The sequence below is a fragment of the Rhamphochromis sp. 'chilingali' genome (assembly GCF_963969265.1).
Source record: "Rhamphochromis sp. 'chilingali' genome assembly, chromosome: 5".
NCBI classification, from domain to species: domain Eukaryota; kingdom Metazoa; phylum Chordata; class Actinopteri; order Cichliformes; family Cichlidae; genus Rhamphochromis; species Rhamphochromis sp. 'chilingali'.
The window spans coordinates 42,971,293-42,986,312 of NC_137932.1; the positions used below are offsets into that span (position 1 = coordinate 42,971,293).

Consider the following 15,020-nt stretch of genomic DNA (forward strand, 5'->3'; position numbering starts at 1 on the left):
CCCTGTTTATCTGAGTGTAGTAAACTGTTACTAAGGAAACACGTGTTTTTAAAGTTTGGTGACATTAATATATTGATCAGAACAAAAACAAGTCCCTTCTCTATCTTTTAGCCATTTCACTGTGAACCTCACCTGTCCAGGCTGGAAAAATCGTGTCACAGAAGACACACCTCTTTATTTAAATCAAGAGGTGCAAGAAGTTTTGTTGCAGCTGGTTCGAGGTCATCTGTGAGCTCACTGGTTATTTATGTTTTCAATCTTCTTCTGGCATCCGTTTTCTCCTGTTCTCTCCATTTTATTATGCATTTGGATAAACTCTGCCAAAAGACCCAGCAGAGCAATATCTCAGATCCAGACCACATCAGCTCTGCTGATTTCTTCCTCCACATCCAGTTTAAGTCTATTTAAGCTGTTTCAGGTTTTACCTGCAAGTCGATTTGCAACACACCTGCACTCCAGCCCCTCGTTTCCATGCGGTCTCTTAGGCTGCGTTCACACTGCAGGTGAAAGTGCATCAAATCTGATATCTTTGACCCTGTGCGACCCATATCCGATCATGGTCTGACAGTGTGAACGGCACAAATCCGATATTTTCAAATCCGATCTGGGTCACTTTCGTATGTGGTGCTGAATCTGATGTTTCAGAAAGCGACTGCTGTTTGATGGTCACGTCGCATTAAATCTGTCTTTTACGTCACCGACACAAGACAGACGCCAACTATCAGCGCCGGAGAAGACATCGCGAACACTTCCTGGCCATCCTGATGTCAGCGAAACTGTTGGGAAGACAACGCTGGAGAAACGTGAACATTTTCTTTGTACTGTATAATCTGCAGATTCTGACAGAAATCTGCAGCTATCCTTTGAAGCAGCGCTCCTCTCAAACAGCAATAAGGATCATTATTAGGCCAAATGTAAATAACAAAATAACTTTATAATAAAGCAAAATTGGGAAACGTAAAGTCTTTACATTAAGGGCCATCAGTCAAACAATACTGTTGCTCTGGGTCTAAACAGAGCGCGTTGTGTGTGACGTCTTCTTTTGTGCATGCGGGCGCTTTGAGCGTTCACACTAGAGCGCGTTTGCTGTCGCATTTTATTTGTAGTGTGAACGAGCAGACAAAAAAAATCGGATTTGATCAAAAAATTGGAATTGAGCATCAAGACCTGCAGAGTGAACGTAGCCTTATTGTCACATGCTGCTCTTTGCTGTGTGGGAGTCTTGCTGCTGCTTGTGAAGTTCCCACAACAAAGCCAAGTCACTAACTGACTAACACATCTCAGATATGTATGTTTTTTGCTTTCCTAATGTTTCTAATTGTCAGCTAACCGCAGATAGTATATTAGATAGAACAGGAGTCATCATGTGTTACACCTACCTAATAAAGTATCATCTAATGTGGGTGCTGTTGTAAAAAGGTCTGTTTAAATCCTAACCATGAGTTATAAATCATTTTGGTGCCTAAACCTTACAAAGTGAATTTGTAAGGTTGCATTTAAATCACAATCTGTTCCTACAGCTAACAAAGTAAATGCTTAAGTCTGATTGTCACGTGGAAATGAAACTAGATGCTGAGAGGAGAAAACAAACAAACAAACCGAATCCAAGTGTAGAACACAAAGCTTTGAGCAAGATCCCACCACCAACCCTCTAACCTTTTGGCTTTGCACATCTTTAAAACTCATAGCAACCACTAAAGAGAAGCTGGATCATCGAAGGACCAGGAGAGAAAAACAAAACTCTCTGTGTATAACAGAGAGCTGCAGGAAGAATTTAACAAAATTGTTACTTGTGGTTTTTTTTCTTGATATTCTCCAAAAAGCGACACAAACAAATCCTGATTTCCTTTTGATTCAAAACCTGAGTTCATGTACAGAATGGAAAACAATTTGCTATTTTTCAGAATGCACTTTTGGATTCCCTTGTGAAAGCCATGGGTACTGACCTACAAATTTTAATTAAACCTTATTAAAAAAGCTGACTCCTACACAAGCCGTTTGGGTATGTCCCACTGGGGAGACTCTAGAGATGATGTCTCTGAGTTAGCTTGATACTCCCTAAAAATAATGCTGTGATGAGGAAGGTTGGGCATCTCTGTTTAGACTGCTACCCCGACAGCACAGACGGCTACACATGGACAGAAAGACACATGGATGAAAAAGATTGCTGGCTCACGAAGGCCATCGGGACATTAATGACATTTCGCATGTGAATGTCTGCTTCAACAACTTGATTCAGAGGAACTGGGCATTGTGCTGAACAACCTGCTGAGTACCCAAAAATAAAGGACAAAGAGCTTCGCTTCCTCAGCTTCTTAGAAGAAATAAATAAAAGCCGATATCATAAACAATGTAAGCTGTTAACGATGGGGTGAAAATTACATCCATTCCCTGGCCAGAGTGCAACCCGAGCTCTAAATCACAGCAACATCCATTAAATAAAGCAGCTCGAAGTGGCCTCAGCATAGAGTAGCTCTCATTTTTTCATACAGTAACTGATGCATTACTGTATTCTACGCCGTGATATATCACTGGCTCTGTCAGTGAACTCATGATGGCTGGTTTCACAGCTATACTATATTTTAAAGCGCCTTGCTGGTCTACGGGTGGAGACGCTTTCTTCTCTCTGAAATAATCAGAATCCTTAGACACGGGTTTGAATAAAGGACAGTGATGAGTCTACCTAGATACACCGAGTATCATTTTTCGAGTCTTCTTTAGTCTTTATAACGTAAATTCTGTGCCTGCTTCCTTTGAGGGTTGTAATGGGAGTATCTTAATCTCTACATGTCCACAATAATCTGTGCACGCCTCTTCACAGCTGTGATATTCAGGCTTGCAGTCGGGTACTTGAGCAAAACAGAGGCAGGCAGCCGAGTATTACAGCAGACAAACACAGCATGCTGGCCATCCTCGCTCAACGGCAAATGATTTTATAGCTGTTCCAGCCACAGCCCCACGTGCAGTGTCATGAATAGTTGCCTGTCACAGAGAGGTGAGAGACCTGCTTGGGTTTAAATATAGCGATAATACATACTGGATGGCATTCAGCTGCATATGTGACAGGTGAAAGTGAGAGAAGTGGAACTACTGCTTGCTTTGTCACATCCTGTTATGTTATAGTCAGGTTGAGGACCTAGTTTCAGGACACAAAAGGGAAAAAAGTTTCCCTCAAACCACAAATCATTCGTTTTAGTGACACATAAAAACACAAGGAACCAGTTCACTCCTCAAAAGTGAGTAAATAATGTCAAACTGTAAAAGTAATCTACAAGCAAAAGCAGAGACGAGAAAGAATCTCTATAAAACCACATGTAAGAAAACCGGAGGAAGCAAAAAAAGCCGGAGATACACAAAGAACGCTGTTACTAAAAAAAGACAGCAAGTGGCTAAAACACTAACACACCTACAAACACACCAGACAACAGGCACATCTGGGCCCCGCTTACTAGTTTTGGCACTTTGGGCTCAGTTACAGGTGTTCTGGGGGCCAGAAAAGACCCAAATGAACTGGGTCACAACACATCTGACATCCGTCCCATATCATGTGGCCCTGGAGTCAGACTGAAGAAGCCAGACTCACCTTGAGCCAACATCATCAATCAAGGTGAAACAGAGCCAACAGAAAGCAGCAGGTGTGGGCCACAACTGGGCCAAACCCTGAAACTGTCAGACAGCTGATGACAGAAATGTGAGCGCAGAGCTTCTGAAGCTGTTCAACCATCTGACAAGTTGGATCATCTCAATCATTTTCACAAGCAAACATTCACTGTGCTGTAAACAGAACCAGAGGCGTGTTCTTTGTAGTCACATCTATTTTTGAACATATCAAAGTCATTTAATCTGAGAGTGTTAATATAAAGACTGACTGACATTATTAATGTATGTGAGACTGTTTCCCAGTAATAATGTAAAACCATATTAATATCTTTAACACACAACGCCGTTAATGCTCTCATGTCTGTGTTTGCACCCTCACACCAGAGTGAAATGATCACACTTACAGATAAGGAGGCATCTCAGGCTGCGAAGTGTGCTACCCATGGTTTATTAAAAGTCTTGTCTGATGTTATTTCACTGTAAATCAACATTTGCATCATTACCATCAAAAAAAAAGAAAAGAAGGAAAAAAAGCAAAGAAAGGTGAAATGCATCTGTGATGATCATCGAACTCTGATGGAAATGATTAATAGAACAAGATCGCTGCAATAAAAAAAGAAATTATATTAAAAATTCCTTTACATAATATCCCTGTGGAAATGTAACGTCATCATCTGCTGCATTTGTATATGATTAAGTTACATTTCTCACAACACGCCTAAAGGGAGCAGCTGTGCAGTGTGTTTATTAGATGATCAGATATTTTGACAGGTGTCAGCGAACAGTTCAACAGCTCAACAGCTCAAACTGGGAATCAAAAGGTCTTCCAAGATCAGTCAAATTCTTTTTCCCCGTGCTGTCCGCTTCATTGCATCTTGTAAAATGGAGAAAAATAAAAGTGCCATTGCTTGCTAACTGTGGTACTGTTAGCCAGCAGCACAATCTGGAAAGGTAGAAGAGTCAGCTTCATCCTCTAATGTACCTGTCAGTCTGCTGAAAACCAGTTACACTGATTGCAGGCAGCCCAGATAAGCTTTTCTCCTGCAAGAAGCAACAGCATTTCCAAAGGTATTTCCAAGTTAGATGTGATGATCACTGCAGTGTGTACTGGCTCTCCCACTGGAGGAATCTGTTTTGCCCTGACAGAATAATGCTGTGGAAATGCATATCTTGCTCAAAGGCTTAAAGAAACATGAAGGATGTTTGATGCAGCCATTAGAAGTTAAAACATGTGATTAACAAAAGTTTCTGGTTCCTTTTGCCTATAAGGCCAATATTTGACTGGTACTGTCCAACCACAACGTTAACACCACCCGAGTAATACTGTGGCTACAACAGGAGGGTTTAATGTTGTGTCTGATATTAATATAATAGCGTCCTGTCAACTGTCCCCGGGTGTCTGACACCAGGATGTTGGCAGTGGATCCTTTGGGTCCTGATAGGTAAGACCTCCATTAATCAAGCTTGTTTCAGACCTTTTTTCAAAGCAGACGTTTTGACATGAAATGGTTGGTAAACACAGGTGCTGCTAATCACATTAATTAAAGCACTGTGGATACTCCACACAGAACTATAAATCAAACTTCACTCTATGCAGTTCAACATGTCAACATGGTCAAAGGAGACTGCAATTAAAAGACCATGTTTAAGTGCTGTTATTGCTATAATGAACAAAGTGTTTGTCACAATACTGTGGGATGAAGACAGACTCCCACGCCATCGTTTCAGGTGGGGTCACTTCACAAAGCCCGATCCCGTCAGTCTCATCAATGACTAACCGTCAGTGCGACGATACATCAGAGTTTGGTTGGAGCTCATGGTGCAGACAGATAAATGAAGTTGCCATTTAGTTGTTGAATGGTGGCTGGAGGAGGTGGGACGCTGTTCACAGCAGGCTACAAGGACCCAGCGCAGCCTTTTAAAGAAAAAATAGCTCCATTCTTTCTGCCAGTTTCCCAAGGGGGTCATTAAATATCCATCTTATCTTATTATTATCACCTAAACTGTCCTCTCGCCTTTCTTTAGCGCTCCTTCTAATTTGCAGTGATGGCAACCAATAGACTGACAAAGACAGATGAGATAGTGAGGGAAAGTGAAGTGATGACTGATAAGAACTCTGGAAACATCTCCTCCCACGTTCTCTGCAAAGCTGCACATTCTAGCTGACGTCACGTCCTCGCGTGCTAATGAGTTTGCAGAAGTGCACAAATCTGATTAGCTGCATACAAATATTGGGATTTATTGGTGTTGCAACTAACGTTTAAACTTAATGTTTACTGAGAAAACGTGTCCCCCGGTTGTTTTTATTGACCTGTATTTATGTTTTGAACACTGACAGTATGAAAGACTGACCGGATTTCCTGGTTTGAAAAACACAGTTGCATTTGTTTGAACAGGCACCGAGGGGCCGTCCTCTGGTTGTATAGAAGTCTGTGATGCTGAGGAAACTAATGTGTGTAATCCATTTTTAACTTACCTCAATAGTTTTACTTTGATTTCTTTTTTCCACTTCTGTGTCTGTCATGCTTCATTTCTTAATTTTGATCTGATCATCTACAGATTGAGGTATATACTCAGGTAACTGTAGTAATACTGTGAAAGGCCTGGGCTACTGGTTTTCTTCTTAAATCAGCTTTTTCAGTCACTATGAGATCACACATCACACTGCATTCAATCATCAGTTATTGTTAGTCTCTGGCTGTCTTCCACGGTCTCTTTGTTGTCCTGTCTTCCTCCCATTAGCCCCAACTGGTCGAGGCAGAGGAGCCTCTCCCCAAGTCTGGTTCTTCCACTTCCTGTTAAAAGGGAGTTCTTGCTTTCCACTGTTGCCAAGTGTTTGCACCTTCACCTTCAACCCATGAATTGGGCTTTGTCTGCCTTTAAGAGGAACAACCTCATGCATTGTTTCAGGAATCCTTAGAACATATCAAACAATAGAATTAATTAATCAATATGTCTGAAATCAGCTGTCTGCCTGTCACTAGGTAATGCAGCCATCTATTTAGACTTAATGTAAATTGTTTTAAATGGTCTAATTTCACACGGGTCGCTTGATGGCACTCTAACGCTTGTGTGAAAGACACTGGATGCTTATACTTCATGTGACCGTGAAGGCAGATGGTGAAAACAAAAACATTGTCTTTGGTTGAGTCTGGGTTTGTTTTCTCTGAGTACAACATGCAGAGATGAGCCACAGAGAGGTTGCCATGTCTTATCAAATCAGCCGATGCTCACGCTTCACAGCCATCAGTGCTGAGAGGGATAAGAGGCTCCTTCAAGCGTTCTTCAGCCATCCAAAAATACGCCTCACTGAGATCTTAAAAGCCGTGAGCCTGCCAGCAGAACAGCAACAGAGATGGAGGGAGTTGAGTCTAAAGCAAACAGCAGAGGCTTCAGAAGGCCAGGACAGGGAATGAGCAGCCAATTAAGGCTTTGGTCCTGCCTCTAAGCTGCCATAATTTGGCATGACTGAACTTATTTTGTCAGTAAGGTCTTTTTTGTGACAAAATAGTCGTCTGTACTGACTGTTGGCAGGCCGAGCCTCAGTGGAACAACTGAGGGATTTAAGGCTGCTTCGCTGGAGACAACACACAGCTCAGCACTCACAGCCGAGCTCGGAGACTTTCAAAAACACTGCTGTTTAGTTTCTGCTTACTGAAGTCACAGATGTAAACTGTTAACAGACTGTGTCACCTCGTCAGCAGCACTGAGGACTGGTGTCCAAGGACAAGGACACATGGGCTGTAAATCCAGCTGTACCGAAGCAGCTGGGATGGAGCTGGTTCTGCTGGCACAGAAATCTCAGCCCGCTGAAGTAACTCGCAGCACAACAGAGAAGAAATCCATTCATCATAGAGAGTGTGATGTCGATACAGTCATAAACTCTCTGCTGGGCAGTGTACTACATCAGAAATGCATGCTGAAGGGCCAGCTTTCTGTGAGCAACCAACTGCACCACAGTGAAAGTCATCCAGGAGATGTCATCTGAAAATATGTGTTGTTATTGCCATATTTAAATTATAGCAGCGGCTGAGTAACACGTCCGTGGATGTTTATCAGTATCAACACACAGAGCAGTGATTTATGCTGCAGGGGCAGCTTTCTGCAAAACTACTTTTCCAGCTCTCTTTTGTCTGTTTCAGTCAGTCCCTCACAAACACGACCCAGTGATACCCAAAGTCCGTTCATCCATCCCCCTGTGCTATTATATATCAGTTCTACAAAATCTTTTCTTTTGAACACATTTTAGTCTCTGAATTCTTGCCGCCCGGGCAGAGAGACGATGGCTTCTGCAGACTACTCTTTAGCTGTTGGGCTTGTTTGTTTTGGACACCGTAGTGCTCTGTGGCAGCCGGTGGTGTGGTGAGCCGAGGCAACAGAATGTCAAATCGAAATATTTGACATTATAACAAACGCACAGCAACTGGTTAAATAACAGCAGTGTTAACTTTGCAGCTGAGATGAGCACAGCGGGTGGAGGGGATACACTTTATTGACACACAATGGTGTGGTGTGGTCATCTAGAGTACACGATCACTTGTGACGACACTTCATATGTGGAGTGAGATTTCTAACAGCACTACAGAATGGCTCAGTCCAGTGGCTGAGTGGACAGTTTCAATACAGCTTCGATGTACGACTTTCATGTTACAGTGCATCTGGACTGTATCTTAGAAACAAAGCATCAATATGTATCAGACTTTTGCAATGACGTTTTTCATGCACACAGACAAGTATCGACTATTTTGTTTTGTTAAACAAATAAAAAGACTTTAAATGTATCTGCTGCTCTTTCTGCTAAAAATTCTGAACTGTAAGAAAATGTCTTTGTGTTCATAGTAACCATATGTTGTTGTTTTTTCACTCTTCTCTTGATTGAGAACTTTTAAAATTTCATTTTGGTCAAATATAAAACAACTCTTATACACAAACTTTCTCTTGACACAAAGAAGGAGAAATGGTCAGCGAGTGCTCGCGGTTATTCAGCATAGAAATGTTTGCTGGAAACCTGGTTGTTAAAAGGTTATTAAGGTTTATATAATTTATTATATTTAAACCGAACTTGAAATAACCCTCTGTATTTCACTCAGAATAGCTTGAACTGTTGTTATGATGCAACACAATAGACTGACTTCTTAGAAAGTTGGTAAAAAACAACAAGAAATGGCACACAAAAGTCCAAATGAAGGGTCGCAGCGAGTTATGCCCCTGACTGTGTGTGTGTGTGCGCACGTGTGTGTGTGCGCACGTGTGTGTGTGTGTGTGTGTGTGTAGTGCGGAGGGTCACTCCACACACCGTGTGTTGATTCTCATCAGCATCACTGATGCCAGGGGGAGAGACTAAACTTATCACAGATGAGGCTTGAAGACAGTTCCTTAAAGAGAAGTGTGTGTGTGTGTGTGTGTGTGTGTGTGTGTGTGTGTGTGTGTGTGTGTGTGTGTGTGTGTGTGTGTGTGTGTTTAAAGAGAGGTTGGAGATGGCTGTGAGATGCGGGCCCTTTATCAGGCCTCCTGCCTTACACAGATAAGACAGGAATGCTGCGTATAAAGGAAATCAGGTGAGACGCTCCTCCAGGAGAACAAAACAAGCCGAGAGGAGAGGAACTGAGCGGCGCCTCCTCAGCGAGAGCTTTTAAACATCCACCCTGTGACCTGCTCTCAGTCTTTGGTGCAGTGATTTCATGCCAGTTGTTCGAGCAGTCGGCTTTCTTAGATATTCTGTGATGCATCTTTTGGAGGTGTTGCTCTTATCTTTTTCTTCTTATGTGTGTTCATGCCGTCATTTGAGACGCACGTGCACACACATGTTTTCTCATGTTCAAGTTATTTAAGTACAAATAATGTAAAAAGACAAAAATTTGTCTTCATGTTTTGGAAAAAGTGTTTTCAAGGTAAATAAATTTCAGTCTTTATGTAAAGAATTATGTAAAGTCGAGCTCGCTAAGCACTAAGTCATGTAGTGTTACCACAACAAAGACTTTCTGCAGCTGAAATGCCTCCTCCTCCTCCTCATCATCATCATCATCACCGAGGCTTCTGGTTAGAGAAAAGTAAATTCCTTAATATTACACTAATTAAAAATATGAAGAAGCACATGTTTGGTTGTGCAGATGATCTAATATGTCAGATGCCAAATAATTATTAATATTTGGGGTTATTTTTTCCCACTGGAGACGGGAATAAAAATAAACTGAAAAAAGAAACGTCGAATCCAATTATTCTAATGGAACAAAGGGAGGTACAGGATGAGGTACTGGATGCACATCCTTATTTTAGAAATGCTCCGATGTTGGGATCTGATGCTTTTTCATCACAGCAGGCTGCAGACCACACACAGCTGTAACCTGTTTATCCTTTTTCTTTTCAAGGAGAAGATTAAAATAATAATTTGCACAAATTATGTTCATAAACTTCCTGCTTCATAAACATTTTTAATCAACATTTATGATTAAAAATCTTTCAAAATCATTTGGATTGTATTAAAAAGTTTTCAGTATTTATTTCTTTTTTAATAATAGCTCCTATATTTCATTATATTCTTCTGCTGTTTTAGAGCTTTGCAGTTCTGCAGATTTACTTAGTTTCCAGCTCTTTAAAAGTTCAGCCGCTAAAGAAACGACTTAAACATGTTTTCTGTCTAATGGCCATGAGAGGGCAAAACGTGCAACCCACACGCTGGTCCACCGTGACATGGATGCAGTAAGTCGCAGTAATCTGAAGCACCAGCAGAGGGAGATGTTTTTTTCAAGCCAACATAAAGTAATAACGGGGAATTAACACATGCACATACATATTAGTCTCACAGCTTAATTGCTTCTGATGATTACGGACTCTGAAACGTGCACCTCGTGTCTATTAGCAGGTTGGTTGTGCAAAGGTAGAGCATGTGAAAAAAACAACCTGTTACTGATGGGTGTATTGCTTCAGTCAATAGTTTAAAGACCAAAAAATTGTTTCCTGCCTTAAAACAATAACTTGTGTCAAATAAACTTCGGGGATCTGAACCAAACTCCCCCGTCTTCAGCTCTCACTCATTGTCTCACCCAGTCACATCAACCTGAATGACACCGTGTGAGAATACCTGGGCTTCAGGGAGGTTAACATCCAGGATGACCGGCTGGCCGTGGGGCTCCCCGTTCTCTAGCCTGGAGTAAACCAGCTGGTATCCTCTGATCTGCCCATGCTGCTTCACGGACAGCGGGGGCTTCCAGCTCACCCTGAGGGCAGTAGAGTTCAGGGCCTCTACCTCCACCTTCCTGGGAGGAGCTCCAGGCACTGAAAACAAATGAGAGAACACAAATTACATTTAGAAAGTGGAATGTTTGATTTTGTGCGTCTCAATAGGTAGGCTACTATTAAACCACGTCTTCATGAGACTGTATTAGCATCTGTTCCTCAGAAGCTGAGTATCTCTGCCTTACTTTGTACCCTTTACTATTTCCACAGTAACGTTTTGGCGGCTGAAAGATTTGCGAAGCATGATTTCACCTTCAACAAGTACAAACAGACTTGTTGTGTGTTCAGATACACCTGATAAGTGTCACAGTGCCTGTTTTTTCTCACACTGCTCACTGTGGTACGCTGTCAGTGTGAATATTATTCACTGAAAAGCTTGTTGCTGTTTCTTTGTGCCTTCATGTGATTCACTTGTTGGCACTGCTTCATGATGGGAAGAAGAATAAGTGAGAAATTTGTTTCCTTTTATTTTCCTTTTTGTTAGAATTGTTTATGTGTGATTCATGCGAGTCATTTTTGGCAAATGCACTGGTGATTTGGTGAGGCTTTGGGGGAGGGGTGTGATGCTGTCACTCCCAACATCGTTTTTGGAGGTTTCACTGCTGTGTTTGGGCGCATTTTAACACACACCACCATATTTTCATAAAACGAACCAATTCGTTTTTAGAGTGAAAACCCCAACAGACTATTTTCTAGTGTTTTTGTAAGCTTTTAGTGTTTCACTCTCACGTCACACAGGCTCAGAGACTGTTTCCCCTCAAAATCACAACTTTTACTTTGACATTCTCCACTTCCTTTGTCCAATACTGCACAAACCTACACGCAACCAGAGAAACCACAAGAAGGTTTTCAGTGCAGCAGCCACATTTAGCTTTGCAACAGCAGCAACACACATTTTCCACTAGCAGCCAGAGGTCGTCAGGTGATTGTGAATGAGGTCTAAACCCAAACCAATGCGTTTAATCTTCAGACCGCCTTCTGCTGCTGCCACTCCTGAGCCAACAGCCAACACTGTAGAAACTGGTGCATCAAACCACTCGACTGTAATGCTGAGGGACAGGAGAACATGTCTTTATTGTGCCGTTTTTTCCCGTCTGCTTTGTTCTGGCAAATGCTTCATGTTCCCATCTCTGTGAAAGAGTTTAATCTCAACGAGCCTGCCTCATTTAAATAAAATTGCAATAACTGTTGCATGGGGTTACGTTTATTTTAAATGGTGCCCACATGTCCAGCAGCAGATGTAGACGAAGACGTGTGGTAAGGCCTATCCACGGTCATTTCTCTTCATCAGTTGGACCACTTCAAAGTTTGACCTGACGAGGTAGCTACCAGCCTGGAGAGGCTGCAAGGATACGTGAAGGTCACTGGCTATCTTTGCAGGTTATCCACATCAAAGCTTGTCACATGGAGCCCCAAGAGGATGCTGGGAGCTGGGTTTAGAGCACACACACTTTCTACTTTGCTGCATATCAAAATAGGCTTAAAAAGATTCCTCTGGAATGCTTGGTCAGCTTCACAGGAAGGTGTAAATGAATACAAATTTAACTTCAATAAAAATGAGGAGATGAGGCTCTGCTAATATTAATGGAATTCACACAGAGAGAACAGAAAAGGAAAATACTGAAAAACAGGGAGAGAAAAGTGTTAAAGCAGCAAGCAGAAGTATTAAAGTAGGCAGAGGAAAGCTCTGCAACTCGGTGTCAGCACTTTGCACTTTCGACTAATTAGAATCGTTTAACCTTTTATAAAATCAGAGACCTTCCAGAGTCAAGCTTCACGCTTTGGAGGAGAAACGTCAATAAACCACAGTGTTAACTGCAAAAGCAAAAGCCAGTGAAGAAGAAGAACAAAATGAGCATGTAACAGACAACGGGATCCTAAAGCAGACTAAACACAGCTTTGAAGTCCATCTGCTGCCACGGATTAAAATAAAGCCAACCTCAGCTGAAAAGCAATAACGGTGGTCGATTTCTGACTAAAACGTCACTGTTTGTGGAAACAACCTCCTGTGGTCATGGGAGGAAGTGCATGCAGCTGCTACAGTTCATTTGTTTTCTAATGCATGCCTGATGCTAATCTGATGCTAATCTGAGCAAACAGAAATAACACAAACTGAAGAGATTTCTTTTCTTTTTCAGGAATGGGCTTTTCTATTTGCTCATTATTTAGCTGAGGCCTGAAAACGTAAGAGCAGGTGTTTCATATTCATTCTGTGGTAACCACATTTACTTTGATAGCTGCCATGCAACAGCCCAATAAAGACAAAGTATTTTAATTATTCAGCTATTCTACTGAACCAACCAGAGCTGGTTTGGCTCAATGGGAAGAGCAGCTGCTGTGAGATCTAGTGGCACAGGTTTCAATCCTATGTGACATTTGCTGCACATCTTCCCTACTTGCATGTACTCTGCTTGGCTGTAGCTCAGGCGGTACAGCAGGTCATCTACTGATCGGAGGTTTGGTGGTTCGATTCCTGGCTTCCCCTAGTCTGCATGCCAAATATCCTTGGGCAAGGTATTAACCCCAAATTGCTCTCCGATGCATCCATCGGAGTGTGAATGTGTGTGAATGTTACTTAGAAAAGCACCTAGAACAATGTGCTTGTGTGAATGCACAAGTTGTGTAAAGCGCTTTGAGTGCTCAGAAGAGTAGAAAAGCGCTCTATAAGAACCAGTCCATTTACCAAGTTTTCTTGCATCTGCTTTTTGGCAGAAAAAGAGTGGCTAATGAAAAAAGTGGTTGTAAGAAGGCAAAAAGCCGTTAGTGTCGAATCAACGTCAACAAGCCAACAGAAGTGAAAAACCAACCTGGAGAGGATGAACGTTGGGTTTCGGTGGCCTGGAGAAGATTTTCCGACAATAAATCAGGACATGCCGTTCTTCAGATTGATTTTATCGCTCCACGTCCTGTCTGTATACGTCCTCCTGCTTGCCTGGCTTACACTTTACAAAGGCCTCTTTGTCTGCTGGAGTTTTTATGATTTCACTAAAGCTAAATGTGCCGTGAGTGTGGACACGGGTTTACTTATCTTTAATTCCCACTATAACATGTAGATGCTTACTGCAGACTGTGAGACTCACACACTTCATGCTGGTTTTAAACTTGTAGGACCATCCTGACTGACAGCGTGAAGCCGGATCTTGTGTCTGTGGCTGCTGGGGCTTCTCTGCAGCGGCTGTCAAAGCTACTGCAGCCACTAATTGTCTCCTCTGTATCGCTCTCACTGGGTCCACTCTGTGTGCTCACTTCCTTCTGCACACATCAGATTAAACAAATCCACAACCTGAACGACCTCTGTATGCAGTTTGGATTTATTAGCATTTACTCACATCTTTAGAAGCTAGCTGAGCGTGTAAATATTAAACGTTGTTAAGAAGGAGATCCAGCGTCACTGCTTTCTCTTTGAGCACATGAAAGATCCCGTATGTGACAAAGTAATCTTCTCTCAGCACAAGAGCTGAACACTGAATTAAAACTTTATTCTTCAAACAGATATTGTTGGAAAGTTTACTTTTGTTTAGTTGGGTCACAAACATACAAACTGTTCTTATTTCTGCAATTTTAAAAATAATCATCAAAACTTTTAAAGTTCTCGTTCACATAAATGCTGTTTTGTCTCATGGAGTTTTTGATGGATAATCATGGAGTATAACAAGGTGAGCAAGTAGCAATCATAGAACAAAACATTTGATTTGTTGTGCATAGTGAATTTCTCAGCATGGAGGAAAAACAAGCAGCCAGATCGACTCCTTGAAACGTTGCCCTCTCACCTCAACATGAAATTTAATTTGAAGTGCTCCACACTGGCTAATCAAGGCTGTGATATCCTGACTTATCTTTAAAGTTCTCTGCAGTATTACAGTGTCCCACTGTAATAAAATAGGTGAAGTGATGGGAAACAGCTACACGAAAGACCAACAACCTCTAAAGTACCTAAAGATAAACTAAGCAGAGTTTAAGCAGTGCAGAGCAGAACAGAAATGCTTTTCAGGACCAGCAGAGAACAGTGGACATGAAAGCAAAAGCTGGGACAGTTATGTTGCATTTCCTGCAGGAGAAAGGGGAAAATGATAATGGCTGTTAGTTTGCTTTAAAATGTCAAATCAGCACATTTTCATCCCAAGGCATCAGTCGCAGCTGTGAGATCCTGTTGGCACCAGAAATGTGCACCAGGTATCAGTCGT

The 15,020-nt window shown here is 41.9% G+C and overlaps 1 protein-coding gene across 10 annotated transcripts in view; it reads right to left on the reverse strand.

Moving 5' to 3' along the window:
* Positions 1 to 15,020, reverse strand: part of ptprfa (protein tyrosine phosphatase receptor type Fa) — a 348,653-nt gene that overhangs the window by 88,001 nt on the left and 245,632 nt on the right. For all 10 annotated transcript variants that reach the window (XM_080882891.1, XM_080882887.1, XM_080882895.1 and 7 more), the window contains one exon: positions 10,682 to 10,875. In XM_080882891.1, the coding sequence (XP_080739017.1) occupies positions 10,682 to 10,875 (194 nt within the window). The remainder of the gene's footprint in view (positions 1 to 10,681; positions 10,876 to 15,020) is intronic.